The sequence below is a fragment of the Mesoplodon densirostris genome, chromosome 14, assembly GCF_025265405.1.
Source record: "Mesoplodon densirostris isolate mMesDen1 chromosome 14, mMesDen1 primary haplotype, whole genome shotgun sequence".
Lineage (NCBI taxonomy): Eukaryota > Metazoa > Chordata > Mammalia > Artiodactyla > Ziphiidae > Mesoplodon > Mesoplodon densirostris.
Window position 1 is genome coordinate 22,156,041 of NC_082674.1, and position 15,040 is coordinate 22,171,080.

The window sequence follows — 15,040 nt, forward strand, 5'->3', positions numbered from 1 at the left end:
GTAAACCATAGGTTTGCCTATGGTTACTCTAATACTGAAAAATAAGCGGTAAAGATGAAATGCGGTAAAGATGAAATGCGGGAAAGCCAACAATCAATATGGTGAAAGATGACCGCCTAAAATTTTGACCTCTGCTCCACTCATTTTATACACGTTCACACGAATAATACCCAATCTGGATAGTATTATAGCTCAAAACACTTTAGTTCATTTAGTCTTCAAAACAACGCTGTGAGGTGGGCATATTCTCGGGGGTAAAATGACGTGACCAAAGTCACTCGGCTAGCCAGAGGAGAGTTCAGCAGCCTGGTCAAGAAAACAGGAGCAGGTGTTTGGAGGCGCTGCTAGTTACACTAGAGCTTTCGCTACACCCCAGCCTTTATGTTCCCTAATCTGACAGTTACGTTTACAAACTCAAACCCTGCCTCTTCTACCCTATCGAGGCACGCTGCGGGCTGGGGAAACCTGGAGCTCACACCACAAGTCAACACTCTCCATCCCCAAAGCCCCAGTGCCAAGGCAGCGAGAAGAGAGAGCGCAGTCCGCCCTTCGCTCCAGCCGCAGACTGCGTGAGGGCCCCGGACTAACCTGACCAGGTCGGTCATGCAGGAGCCCACCACCACCACCGCCGCCGCCGCCGCCACCTTCTCCTGCCACTGCCTCCCGGGTTCCCCATACGCGGCCATTGCTTAAAGTCGGCGCTCTCCCACCTGGAGGTTGCCCTTTAACCTTTGCCCGACCCCATAACCAGAGATTCCGCTCCCACGCTCCATAACGACGCGGGCCTTCCGGACGCCCACGCGGGTCGCCCACCTGGATGCCCGAAATAACCCCGCCCACCTACTGCCCCCAGTTCTCCCAGCAATTGTCTCCCTGCACAGCCTCCCGTTACACAGCCCTCCTAATCGTTCCACGCTCCGCGCAGCTCGCCGCGCACGAGGCAGGCGCCGCGGAAGGAACTTTCAGGCACTGCAGGGACGCCCTTCCGAGCGCCCGGCCTGGCGCGGCCGGGGACGCGCACGCCGCCCGGCTCCTAGGCCGCAGAGGGGGCGGGGCGGGGCGGGACGTCCGGGGACGCGCACGCATCTGGCTCGCGGTGCGCGCGCAGGTTGGTGCGTCGGTCGGGGGCGCGCTCGGGTAACCTGTACCCCCACGTAGTCGCCGGTTACCGATCGGACTAAGTTCCAGGTACCTGGACTGGGGCTGGTGCGGGGAGGTTGGATCCCGAGTCGCACAGGTGGCGCTGAGGACCGTGGTTTAAATATGCCCAGGGCTCGCCTTCTCTTCCTATAGAGAAGGCCGCTCTTCCAAAGATGCCCTGCTCATCCCCATCACGCTGGTCTCCTCAAGAACGAGCCCCCAAGGCCAGAGGCTGCTCTCTCCACACTTAGCCCGCCCCCTGGTCCCTGAATAAGCTCAGGCTCCCTCCTTCCCGCCTGATGAAGGACTCATACAATTTGGGGGAAGGAAAAGCGTCCCCTTTTAGATGTCCCCTTTTAGAGCGGGGTGGTCATTCTTTGGGTTCGAGCCGACTTGTTTTTCTTGAATGTTGCCCCTTGGAGAAATTGCTTCCCCAGTGTAACTTCCCTCGTGCGCTGTATGACGTCGGCGTGACGCAGCAGGACGCCACCCCCCCTTTCCGTTCCATGACGTAAGCTGGTCACGCGTTTCCGTGTTTGTCATCCCATCTTTTTTTTTTTTTTTTTTGAAAGCAGCATTCCTATAAAGGCTTACGAGCGCTTTTTTTTTTTTTAAAGAAGATGTTGGGGGTAGGAGTTTTTATTAATTAATTAATTAATTTTTGCTGTGTTGCGTCTTCATTTCTGTGCGAGGGTTTTCTCTAGTTGTGGCAAGCGGGGGCCACTCTTCATCGCGGTGCGCGGGCCTCTCACTATCGCGGCCTCTTGTTGCGGAGCACAGGCTCCAGACGCACAGGCTCAGTAGTCGTGGCTCACGGGCCTAGTTGCTCCGCGGCATGTGGGATCCTCCCAGACCAGGGCGCGAACCCGTGTCCCCTGCATTAGCAGGCAGATTCTCAACCACTGCGCCACCAGGGAAGCCCTGTCATCCCATCTTAATTGCAAGAAACTAGGCAATGCTTTAGACGTCTTTGTATTCCCCAGACTACCCATCAAAGGACCTCATGGGACCCTATCCTGAGGCAGCAGACCCCTGTAAAAATTGTATTTCTGCATTTTCCTTCTGTATGTTATACGTCAAAACCAGGAAATAGAAAATGCACAACTAGCATTCAAGGGAGGCTGGCCACTGTAAAATTTTGACTATCTGGGGTGTATTATTGTGCTTTGATGTGTAAAAGCTACTACTGGGGGGTGATCTCTCATCCGTGTCCCTGGCCCAAAAGCCAAAGAGCCATCATTTTTGGCTGTTTGGTGACCTCTGATTTTGGATTCAGGTTTTTTTTTTTTCCTCAGAGAAGTCACGACAGCTACGGTTGAAACATTTTAATGCTGCATGAAATCTTGCACTGTCAAAAGATAGTATTATGGCTGTTCTGGAAACAAAGACAAATTCATTCCTTCAGGTGTCATTCTAAGGTCATGACAGTTGCTGAATTGGATAGGGTGTTGTCACCTGAAGTATAGTTTGGTTTCTGGAGCAGGTTTGTTCCCTTTAGCATTTGCCTAGTGAATCACTCAGGCCAGCTTCAGCAGTAGGCCAAGAGTAGTCTAATTTGTTTCTAGTTGTCAAGCGACCATTAGTTTAAATTCATGACTTTTTGTTCATTTTACTAGATGTATGCGTTAAAAGAAACATAAATTCACTGTGATGCTTTTCTCTTTGGTGATTGAAGTTGTTTATTTGAGAAGAAGATGAGTATAGTGGACTTTGAGAGAGATCTGAATTTGAATTCTGATCCTTCTGCTTGCTAGGTTTGTGACTTTGAACAAGTGACTTAGTCTTGCTGAGCGTTAGTTTTCTTATCTGTGAAATGGGAACAATAATACTAATCAGAGAACAAGGTAGTTATTGGGAAGTAAATGAAATTACAGATAGAGATGTATAATATAGTGCTTGATACTCAGTAGATTTTCAGAATGTGTTCGTTCTGTTTCCCTTTTTCATAGAAATGAGAGATAAAATAATAATAGGTATTGTGGGGAAATACATGGAAGAATAATTTTGTAAAGTAGGTAAGGTCCTTTTGCTTTTTCCAAGATGAGTATTTCTGTTTTGCATATGATCTAGATAAGTATCCTTTCAAGAACTGTGACATCAGTGGGTAGAAATAAAAGTGGAAATGTTGCAGAATAGGAAAAAAATAGACTTGAAAGTGATAATATGGTCTAGTATACTATTCAAAGACAAATTATAAAAGTTATCCATATCATCTGTAAAATGGGAATTCTAATATATGCCTTACTGTCCAGAGTTGTGAAGGTCCACTGCTCTAATGTATATGGAAGCTCTTTATAAGTGATAAAGTGTTACGAAAATGTACATGATTTTAATGACTGAATACAGTGCATTAGATGTTTATTCATATTTTGTGATGAAATATTGGAATGGTGGAGGAAGATAATCTGTTAAGTGGTCGGAAGAGGAGGTCGTTTTATATTTGCAGAAAGGATGATTGAGTACTAAAGTATAAAGCTTTTTCTGCTTCAGAGGTACTTCTGGGTGTCATCACTATGTAGGGTCACAGTGTTATTATTTTTTGAAAGATCACTGCAGTCCTGCCCTTTATTACTACTCTGAAGTGATTAAAACAGGTACTAGTTTTCAACGTTTAGCAGGGAGCTGTAAATCCTCATATGGCATAATAAATGAAAACTAGAACGAGAACATCATTTACTTGTAATTGTAACTTGCAGGAAATTAATTTGCTTTTGATGTGGCATTATCCTTTCAGATCGAGGAAGAAAATGATCATTTAAATTGACTTATTCACCTCTGAAAGTGGAGGCTTTCATTTAGAAATCTATTAAGAGGAATTCAGGTACTCCCTCCTCCAGCCCCGTGGGTTTCCAAGTAATTTAGAGATGATTTATTGGTTTTACTTTTGTATTTTCAAGTCTAAGAACTTCTTAGTGCCTTAAAGTCAAAAACTTTTAGATGCATATTAGTTTGTGTTGTTTAATATCTGGATATGTGTGTGCTTTCATGATTTAATTGTTAAGTAGATTTTTGCCACATCTCAGATATGCTATCTTCTACCAAATTTTTTCAGGGCATAATGTCTTCTCTTCATACCTAAATATTTCCCTAGCTTTTGTCTCCTTATTCACATAGTTATTAAAAGATGTTTATTGGGTGCTTAGTGTGTGCCAGGTACTTTTGTTAAACACTAGGGATTCAAGATAGTTCTGCAGGGGATTTCCCTAGTGGCGCAGTGGTTAAGAATCCTCCTGCCAATGCAGGGGACGTGGATTCAAGTCCTGGTCCAGGAAGATCCCACATGCTGCGGAGCAACTAAGCCCGTGCGCCACAACTACTGAGCCTTCACTCTAGGGCCCGTGCTCCGCAATAAGCGAAGCCACTGCAATGAGAATCCCGCGCACCGCAACAAAGGATAGCCCCCTCTTGCTGCAACTAGAGAAAGTCCATACGCAGCAACCAAGACCCAATGCAGCCTAAATAAATAAATAAATATATTTAAAAAAAAAAAGACAGTTCTGCAGGGGAGAGATCACTAAGCAGGTAATTATAACACACTGTGGAGGGGAAGTAATTAAGAGAGGTATAGCAGAAGTAAATAATTTCTAGTAAGTAACAATTGCAAGTAGGATATGCTTCTTCTAGAATTTTACATAGTTTTATCAATCAAGTTCTTACTCTTTGTGGGGACACAGAGGGAGGGATTCCTAACCTAGTGGTGTGTGTGTTTTGTGTGATGAGGAAGAGAATTTTCAGTGAAGACTTCTTGAGGCTTCAACTAAAGTAGGACCTGCCAGTTGTAAGATAGAGTGGAACAGCTTTTAAGTACAGTGAGGCAACGTAGAAACTGGCTTTGGAAAGGGGGAGGAAATTGGATTTCAGGGGTTGCTGCTGCTCCTGAAAAGTCTGCGTCCCGAGTAGGTGAGCAGTAGGGAGATAGGTTCTTCCAGGGGGTCATTGGAAGAGGCTGCTCTAAGACAGGAAGTGAGGCATCATGTAAGAGATACTTCTGTGTGCTGTGCTGGTTTCCAGGAAGCTTGTTATATCTTGTTCCTTTGGATATTCTGATCATCATTCTTTCCTTCTTCTTTCAGTGGTGATTTGCAAGTCAAGTTAAAATGTCTCCGGAAGTGGCCTTGAACCGAATTTCTCCAATGCTCTCCCCATTCATATCTAGCGTGGTCCGCAATGGGAAAGTGGGACTGGATGCTACAAACTGTTTGAGGATAACTGACTTGAAATCAGGGTATGTACCAGAACCAATCCAAGCTTTACCTAATAGCAAACCTTTCTCACCAGGCTTGTAAAAATTGAACACCACAGAAATTCATCAAGTTATGACCTTATCACGTGTTGACTGGTTTTGTCCAGTTCTTGACATTTTATGTTTCAAGTTGTTTTAGCTGTGCTGTGGGCCATTGCTTTATGATCAGAATGTTCTTTTTCTTTTTTTTAAATTTTTATAAAAATTGAACACCACAGAAATTCATCAAGTCATGACCTTATCACGTGTTGACTGGTTTTGTCCAGTTCTTGACATTTTATGTTTCAAGTTGTTTTAGCTGTGCTGTGGGCCATCGCTTTATGATCAGGATGTTCTTTTTCTTTTTTTAAAAAGGCATATCTCTTTGTTAACAGTGTGCCGTGTGGTTTTTAGCAAGTGTGTTTTTCATCATTGACTTGTTTTCTTGCTGTGTCTTCTGCAATTCAGTATGCACTGTAAGAGCTGGGATTTGAGATTGTGAATCTGACATTATCTGATAGTCTCTCCTAATAGGAAAATTATAATAGCTAGCCAAAAATGAGTCATTTTTCACAACTGAGTTGAAAGAGTAATATCTCAGGCCAGAAGTGTTGCATTAAAATCCCAACTTTTTCCAAGGGGGGAAAGTGGGGGGTGGGGAGTGGGATGAATTGGGAGATTGGGATTGACATATATATACTAATATGTATAAAATAGATAACTACTAAGAACCTGCTGTATAGCACGGGGAACTCCACTTCTCTGTACAGTAGAAACTAACACAACATTGTAAAACAACTATACCCCAATTAAAAAAAAACAAACCCAACTTTTTATTTTGAAATACATTTACTTAAAGAAAAGTAACAAAAAATGCTACAGAAAATTAGCATCCTTACGTGATGATAATTACTCTGTAAGCCTTATTTGAATTTTGCCAGTTTTCCCATTAATGTCCTTTTTTGGTCCAGGATCCAATCCAGGATACAAATTGCACTTAGTTGTCATGTCTTCCTAGTCTTCCCAACCTGTGACAGTTCCTGTCTTTCTTTGTCTTTCATGATTTTGAAGCTTTTAAAGGTAGCACTGGTTAGTTACTTTGTAAAATGTTGCTCAGTACAGGTTTGCCTAATGTCTTCCCTTTATTAGAGTGAGAAACACATTATTTTTCCACCCAAGAATACTACAGAAGAGATGTTGTACCATTTTCAGTGCATCAAATCAGGGAGTACATGATGCTCATAAGTCTAGTTATTGGTATATTAACTTTGACCACTTGGTTAAGATTGTGTGTACCAGGTTTCTCTACTGTAAAGTTAACTGACTTTCCCTTTGTAATTCGTAAGTGTCTTGTGGAATGACATTTTGAGACTGTGCAAATGTTCTGTTTCTCATCATACTTTTGTCCATTAATTTCAGCATCCATTAATTGTTCTTGCCTGCAATAATTGTTACTGTGGTTCTTGTATAAGGGTGATTTTTTTTTTTTTTTTTTTTTTTTTTTTGCTGTACGTGGGCCTCTCACTGTTGTGGCCTCTCCCGTTGTGGAGCACAGGCTCCGGACACTCAGGCCCAGTGGCCATGGCTCACGGGCCCAGCCACTCCGCGGCATGTGGGATCCTCCCAGACCGGGGCACGAACCCGCGTCCCCTGCATCGGCAGGCGGACTCTCAACTACTGCGCCACCAGGGAGGCCCAAGGGTGATTTTTAATGTCCCTATTCCTCCCACATTTAGTAATTTGAATTCTGTAAAGAAGCACTATTCCTTCCCACCCCCCCCCCCAATTATTTATTTATTCTGTTATTTATTTATGTCAGTATGAATTTTTAGGTATTTATTTTATTCTTTTGGTTATAATCCAAATACTATATTCATTTATTTTTTTGGCTCAATTGTTCCAGCCTTTGTCATTGAGAGCCCTGTCAAGTTGGCTTTTGAGCATATCCCCATCATTTTTTGAGCATTTTCTTACTATAAACATTGCATTCTTTTTTTTTTTTTTAAATTTATTTATGGCTGTGTTGGGTCTTCGTTTCTGTGCGAGGGCTTTCTCTAGTTGTGGCAAGTGGGGGCCACTCTTCATCGCAGTGCACGGGCCTCTCACTATTGTGGCCTCTCTTGTTGCGGAGCACAGGCTCCAGACGTGCAGGCTCAGTAGTTGTGGCTCACGGGCTTAGTTGCTCCGCGGCATGTGGGATCCTCCCAGACCAGGGCTCGAACCCGTGTCCCCTGCATTAGCAGGCAGATTCTCAACCACTGCGCCACCAGGGAAGCCCCAACATTACATTCTTGATTCTCTTTTAGCTTTTGTTTTTTAAGCTCTCTTGTTTTTGCCTTCTGCAAATCTTGCTATTTTCAGACTAAGCTGAAGACCTGGATATAAGGTAGTAAGTTAGAGAAGACTAGGTTAGTTGGACATTTTATTGGAATGGTAGGCTGCTTTTTAAAAGATCTGGTATTACCTTCAATTTAATTAATCAGCAGCCCTGGGGTTTCCTTTTGGGGTGATGAAATGTTCTAAAATTAGTTAGTGGTGATGGTTACACAACTCTGTAAATATACCAAAAATGACGGATTTATGCATCTATAAGGGTGAATTTTATAGTTTATGAATTATATCTCATTAAAGTTGTCATTAAAAAAACACATCTGGGGGCTTCCCTGGTGGCACAGTGGTTGAGAGTCCGCCTGCCGATGCAGGGGACACGGGTTCATGCCGCGGAGCGGCTGGGCCCGTGAGCCATGGCCGCTGAGCCTGCGCGTCTGGAGCCTGTGCTCCACAACGGGAGAGGCCACAACAGTGAGAGGCCCGCGTACCGCAAAAAAACCCCCAAAACCAAAAAAACCACATCTGTGTACCAGGGATGTTTACTGGCTTGAATGGCTAGGACGCTCAAAAAGGTCTTTTTTCTTTAGTTTGTCACAAACATTCTTTTCAGAGGTATTGAAGACATGAGAGGGGATTGATGGCCAGAGGACTGGTTTATGTAGGATGATATAAACATGTAAACCTGAACTTCCTACTCTTTTATTGGTATTCTGAGAGAACAGTTGGATTCATCAACATAAGGTCACTTTACTTTTTTGTAGACTCCCTTTTCGGGGCTTCCCAAATCCTGAATGTTCAGTTGAATGTTTAAATGCAAATAGTGGATCTGATGATCAATTTGAAATGAATCCACTAAACCTGGCTCTGTCTGGACTAGCTCTGTGAAAAATATTTGAAACAGTGTTTAATGACGTGTAGTATTTATGAAATTTACTTTCTTTAGATTTAAAAAAAGAATAAAAATACCTCTACCTACATTAACGAAGCTGCTACATATAAAATGATGTGAAAAGCCTTATTAATCTAGAGCATTATTGATGCCTTTTATGTAGTACTTGGCTGAAAGATTCATGAAAGTTCTTTCGAAGCTCATTAACAATTCTTTCCTCAGTCCTTCCATCAACCAAAGTGTGAATTCCTCAAGTTTCTATAGCAAAACAATGGCAGAGTTAGAGAAGAGAATTTTTTTCTTTTGGTGTGTCACTTTTGGCATTTCCCTTTCTTTTAGATCAGCAGCACTCAGTTATGAGAATTGGGATTAACATTTGGAATTTCTATTAACTCAAATGGCGCATACCCTGTAGGACACAGTGTACACGGAAGGTATAAAATGAGGAGACTGATTTTTAGAGGTCATAAGAACCAGTCTTGTTACTATATATAGCTACTTGCCCTTGAAGAGATGAGGTACCAGAGTATCTATATTCTAGGTCTGACTCACAGAAGGAATAGATAGGCAAGAATCTATGCAAAGTAAGTTTTGTTTGTTGTTTTTTTAATCACAATTCATCTTTATTTCTTGTATGGCATCTAAATCTTTCTACCTTATCTAAGATTATGTGTGTTTCTAAACTCCGTTGCTAGGCTGTCAGTATTAAGGCCAGGATTCTTGTTTAATTAATTAATTTTTTAATACTCTTTTTAAAAAAAATTTTATTTGTTTTTGGCTGTGTTGGGTCTTCATTGCTGCACACGGGCTTTCTCTAGTTGCAGAGATGGGGAGCTACTCTTCGTTGTGGTGTGTGGGCTTCTCATTGTGGTGGCTTCTCTTGTTGCGGAGCACAGGCTCTAGGAGCACGGGCTTCAGTAGTTGTGGCACGCGGGCTTAGTTGCTCCGTGGCATGTGGGATCTTCCCGGACCAGGGTGCGAACCTGTGTCCCCTGCATTGGCAGGTGGATTCTTAACTACTGCGCCAGCAGGGAAGCCCTGCCCATCTTTTAAGTGGATTGTTTATATATATTTTTATTGATCTTAAAATATTATTTATGTATTTTGGATACTAATCTTTCACCAGTTACATGTATTACAAATATCTGCATTTAGTCTGTGGCTTATGTTCTTAATTTGGTGCTACTGATGTCCAGAAGTTTTAATTTAATGAAGTCAGATTCATCAATATTTTCCTTTTTAGATTTGTGCCCGTGTGTGTGTGTGTGTGTGTGTGTGTTTGTGTATTTGTAAGAGAGAGAAAGGGACCACTTCAGGAAATTCTGTCCTACACAAAAGTAATATATCTTTCTCTAAGAATTTTAAAGTTTTCCTTTTTTGGTCTTTAAATAGGAATTTATTTTTTCTGTAAAATATATTGTGAGATAGGAGTATAGTTTTTTCCCCCAATGGATAATTGGTTGTCCCAGCATCATTTATTGGAAAGGTCATCCTTTGCCTGTGGCTCTGCAATGCTACCTCTCTTATTAAGTCAAGTTTACATCACTCATGGATCTGTTTCTAGGCTTTCTGTCCTGATCAGTCAGCCTCCTTGTCCTGTGCCAGTTCCCACTGTATTAACCATTACAACTTTATAGTATGTCATGATAGCTGGTAGAAAAATTTCTCCTCATCCATTTTATTCTAATACTTAAAACTTGTCTTGCTTAACCATATATCCTAAATATTTTTTGATAACCTCATTTATTTTATTATATATATTTTTGGCCATGCCACGTGGCATGTGGGATCTTAGTAACCTTACCAGGGATTGAACCCTGGGCCATGGCAGTGAAAGTGCTGAGTCCTAACCACTGGACCACCAGGGAAGTCTCAATAACTTCATTTAAATGGTTGCATACTGTTCTATTATAATGTACTGTAATTCACTGAACAAAACCCCCTCTTTTTAACTCATGGAGGAAAGGAAATGAAGGGAAACTGACCTGGTGAGGGGCTAGTTGAGAACTGATGGTTAGAAAAGCTCTCTATGAGGAAATGACATTTAAAGGTGAATCATGAAAGATGAGGATAATTCAACAAAGAGCTGGGGAATTTGCTGTAAAAAGGGAATACCATGTTCAAAGGCAGGAGAAAGCTTCCCATGTTCAAGGATCTGCAAGGCCACTGTGGTTGGACTATAGGGAGGGAGTGTGAGAGGGAAATGAGATTTTAAAGATAGTCAGGGGCCAGATTATACAGAGCCCAGTGGGCCATATTTGGGAACTTGGATTTTATTCTGGGTGGAATGAGAAGCTATTGAAGGATTTTAAGCAGAGTGACATGATCTTATTTATATTAAAAAAAAATCACTGGTTGTTATTTGGAAAATGGCTTGTGCAGGATAAGGTAGACTAGTTAGCTGTCCATTACAATAGACCAGGTGAGAGATGGTGGAGTCTTGGAATATGGTGGTGGCAATGGAGATGGAAGGAAGTGAATGTATTTATAAGCTGTTTAGAGGTAAAGTGATGAGTATGTTAAATTTGGGTTTTGAGAGAGAATCAAGAATGACTTCTTTGTTAGCTTGAGTGAGTGGGTAGGTAGATGGTCATGCCATCTGCTGACATGGGAAGGTGAGAAGATTGATGGAGGAACTGCTTTAATCTGCACTGATTGTTGTCTAGGTCTGCCAGGCAGCTCTCATTGTATCACTGTATCATTCCCTTTGCCTCTTTCCTGTGTTGAATCTCATATCTTACTTTCTTGTTTTACCCTCTAGCTTTGTTGGAGCATGTACTCCAATAGCATCCTAAGAAACGTAGATGAGGAGGTTCATTTTTGAGTTCCTGAAAGTCTGAAAATATCTTTAATTCTACTTTAAGCTTGGTTGATAATTTGGGCAGGTGCAAAAGTGTAGGTTGCAAATTATCTTCCTTTTGCATTTTGGAGGCCTTGATCTGGGGACCCGCAACACATATTGTTGTTTTATGGATGCAGTATTTTCTTTTCTGTAGGATATTAACTGTAGTTTTTTATTTTCAGTTGAGGTATAATTGACTAAATGTTTAAATATTTCTTCTATACCTTGCATTATCTCTGTTTTGCTGTCTGTCTTTCATGTTGGTGGCTTTCCTTAAACGGATGATTCTTGGCTGTCCATGTCTATTAAAGGCTGAGGTTCTAAAATGTGAATCTGAAGCTCTTTGAGCATAGGTGGGCTTGTCAACTACTGAGCCTCACTGCATTGTGATCAAGCAGTGTGGTGTTGTGATTTATATTTATCTCATATATATTTGGTCTTCAGCCACAGTTCTAGGCTCATAGCTCCCCAAACCCTTGAAATTTCCTGAATGGCAACAGCTGTGAAGTAATATTTGGTCTCTTGTCCTCAGTTCCTGGAAATGCTTGAGGGAAGGTGACTTATGGATCCCACCCAAGGGTGGGAGCTGGTTGCCGGGAGAACAAACCCTGTGCTTGGAGGGTTGGAACTTTCAGTCCCACCCCTTGACCTTTGGGGAGGGAAGAGGGGCTAGAGGTTGAATCAATCACTAATGGCCAATGATTTAATCGATCATGCCTATGTAATAATGCAGCTGCCATAAAAACCCAGAAGTTCTGGCTGTTGATTCGATCCTTTAATGTCCCTTTATAGTGAGTCAGTAATCTAGTGAGTAAATGGGTTTTCCTGAGTTCTGTGAGCTGTCCTTGCAAATTAGTAGAACCTGAGGAGGGGGTGGTGGGAACCTCTGATTTATAGCCAGTGGGTCCCTGGCATCTGAAGTGGAGGTGGTCTTATGGGACTGAGCCCTTTAACTGTGGAATCTGATTTTATCTCTGGATAGATAGTGTCAGAAATGAGTTGAATTGTTGGAAACCAGTAGGGTGAGAATTGCTGTTGGTATGGGGAAGCCTCCACACATACATTGGAATTGGGTCCAGGAACTGTTTTTCAGGCAGTAAAAAACCTGGCCTTTTTGTTAGGTGATTGTCAGTTTCATTATCTGGAGGTCTTTTCTCTGGGGCTATAAAAAGTTAAAGTGCCTATATGGATGTATATATTCCTATGTGTCAGCAAAATTTCAGTTATTAGACCAAAGAGTATGTAAATTTTAAGGCTTTTGATGTATCTAATATATTGGTTTATTGTATTTATATGTAAGGATATGTAAATATACACATACTTGTTTTCAGAAATGTATTATCAATTTATACTCCCACTAGTAGTATATGAAGATGCTAGTTCCTCTAGTTTTGATAATATCAGTATTAAAAATTTTGTAATATTACTTGCTAATTCAATAGATGGAAATGGTATTTGCTCTTTTATTTTGCTTCATTTATTGGCATGTGTTTGCATGTCTGTGTGTGTGTGTGTGTGTGAAAATTACGAATTCATGACATTTGTCCATTTTTTTGGTGGGGTATTTGTCTTTTTCTTACTGATTTGTAAACTTTTTATATATTATGAAGATTAACCTTTTGTCACAGGTATTACAGATGGTTTTTCCCGAAGTTTTCAGTGTCATTCAATTAAATTAATTTATTCAATATGCAGAATATCTTAAATAGCATTCATTTTTGAGGCAGTAATAAATGTACAGCATACAAAAAATAAAAGATAAAAAAAATAAAAGATACAAAAGGGTATTAAGCAGAAGATAAGTCTCCTTTCTATTCCTTTCCCCAAATTTTCTTCTCTGGAGGAAATTACTGCTTACCAGCTTCTTTTTCTTCTTTTTAGAGGTGTTCTTTGTAGATGGAAGCCCTCCTTTTTTTAAATTTCTATATAAGCAATAACTGTGGTGAATTATTACAGTAATGGCTCCTGATAAAGCCTGCCTATCTTTATTTATCTCTTCTTCTTTGAATATGATTTTGTCCTTCCTTTCATCAGCAGGTAGAGTCTACTTCCTCACCCCTTGAATCTGGGCTGGCTTTGTGACTTGCTTTTACCAGTAGAGTGTGGTGAAAATGATGTTGTGTGGCTTCTTAGTCTAGGCCCTAAGAGGCCTGTGTTCTGTTTCACTTTCATGGAAGAGCCCCACAACCATGTTCAGGAGTCTCCTAGTCCAGTTTCCTTTAGAAAGAATGGCTCAGGTATCCCAGCTGTCCCAGCTGTGCTCAGCTCCACAGCCAACCCATCAGCTGAGTGCCGCTGAGTGGGTGAGCCAGGGAGAGACCAGCAGAACTGACTGGCCAACCCACAGATTGATGAGAAATAAAAATTGTTTTCTTAAGCCACTAAGTTTTGGGATGGCTTGTTATGTAGTAATAGATAACTGATATAGTAACATATTAAACGTTCATATTAACTTGATATTTTGAAGATTATTTCATATTAATACTTATAGAGCTGCTGACTCCTTTTTAATCTCTGCATATATTCCAGTGTGTGATTGTACTATAATTTAATCAGTTATTATTGATAGTTGTTCAGTTTGTATCTATCTATTGCTATAACATGGGGTTGCAAAGAATCTCCTTTTGTATTTATCTTTTTTTTTTTTTTTTTTGCTGTACGCGGGCCTCTCACTGCTGTGGCCTCTCCCGTTGCGGAGCACAGGCTCCGGACACACAGGCTCCGCGGCCATGGCTCGCGGGCCCAGCCGCTCCGCGGCATGTGGGATCTTCCGGGATCGGGGCACGAACCCGTGTCCCCTGCATCGGCAGGCGGACTCTCAACCACTGCGCCACCGGGGAAGCCCTGTATTTATCTTTGATATGCCAAAACTTTTACTTTGTAAGTTGTCATCAAATCTATTTCCTTCATGGATTCTTTTAACATTTTGCACAATTAATGCCTTTTCTACTTTGAGACCACCTGTATTTTCTTCTGTAATAGTTTCATTTTTATTGAAAAGTAGTCAATTAATATGGAATTTATTTTGGTGTGTAATACACTGTAGGAATGGGATTTTATTACTTTTCTAAATAATTATCTAGTTATTCCAGCACTGTTTATAAAATAAATCCTTTACTCAGTCACTATTTTGAAATGCCATCTTATATGCTAAATTCTTATATTTATTTCTGACCTTCTATTTCTTTTCGATGGTCTGTATTTGCCTTGTACAAATATATAGCTTTTTAATTATTATAGCTTTATAACATGTTTGAGTACTTGTGGTCTCACCTGCTGGGAGTTTGACATTGCATAAAACTCCTTTATTTATTTGGAGAGAATGGACATCTTTACAACAAGGGTCAGCAAACTTTCTGTAAAGGATCAGATAGTAAATATTTTAGGTAATAAAATATTTACCATCTTACTGTTTGTGCTGCGGCTCCTTAGCTGAGCCTTACTGTTTGTGTTGCAACTACTTAGCTTTGCCATTGTAGCACAAAATCTATGATGATACAAAAATAAATAAATGTGTTCTAACAAAATTTTATTTAAAAAAATAGGTAAGCGGCCCTTGGATCATAGTCTTAAATATTGAGTATTCCTGCTTTATAATATTGAGCATACATCTTTA

The 15,040-nt window shown here is 41.1% G+C and overlaps 2 protein-coding genes across 3 annotated transcripts in view; one reads left to right on the forward strand and one right to left on the reverse strand.

Moving 5' to 3' along the window:
- Positions 1 to 809, reverse strand: part of RBKS (ribokinase) — an 80,076-nt gene extending 79,267 nt beyond the window's left edge. For both annotated transcript variants that reach the window (XM_060117523.1, XM_060117524.1), the window contains exon 1: positions 589 to 809. In XM_060117523.1, coding sequence (XP_059973506.1) covers positions 589 to 686 — 98 coding nt within the window. In that variant the 5' untranslated portion in view covers positions 687 to 809. The remainder of the gene's footprint in view (positions 1 to 588) is intronic.
- Positions 810 to 1,081: 272 nt separating this feature from the next.
- The window catches only part of BABAM2 (BRISC and BRCA1 A complex member 2), a 454,460-nt gene continuing 440,501 nt past the window's right edge, over positions 1,082 to 15,040 (forward strand). The window contains exons 1-2 of the mRNA XM_060117521.1: positions 1,082 to 1,188; positions 5,214 to 5,365. Of these exons, the coding sequence (XP_059973504.1) occupies positions 5,238 to 5,365 (128 nt within the window). The 5' untranslated portion in view covers positions 1,082 to 1,188; positions 5,214 to 5,237. The remainder of the gene's footprint in view (positions 1,189 to 5,213; positions 5,366 to 15,040) is intronic.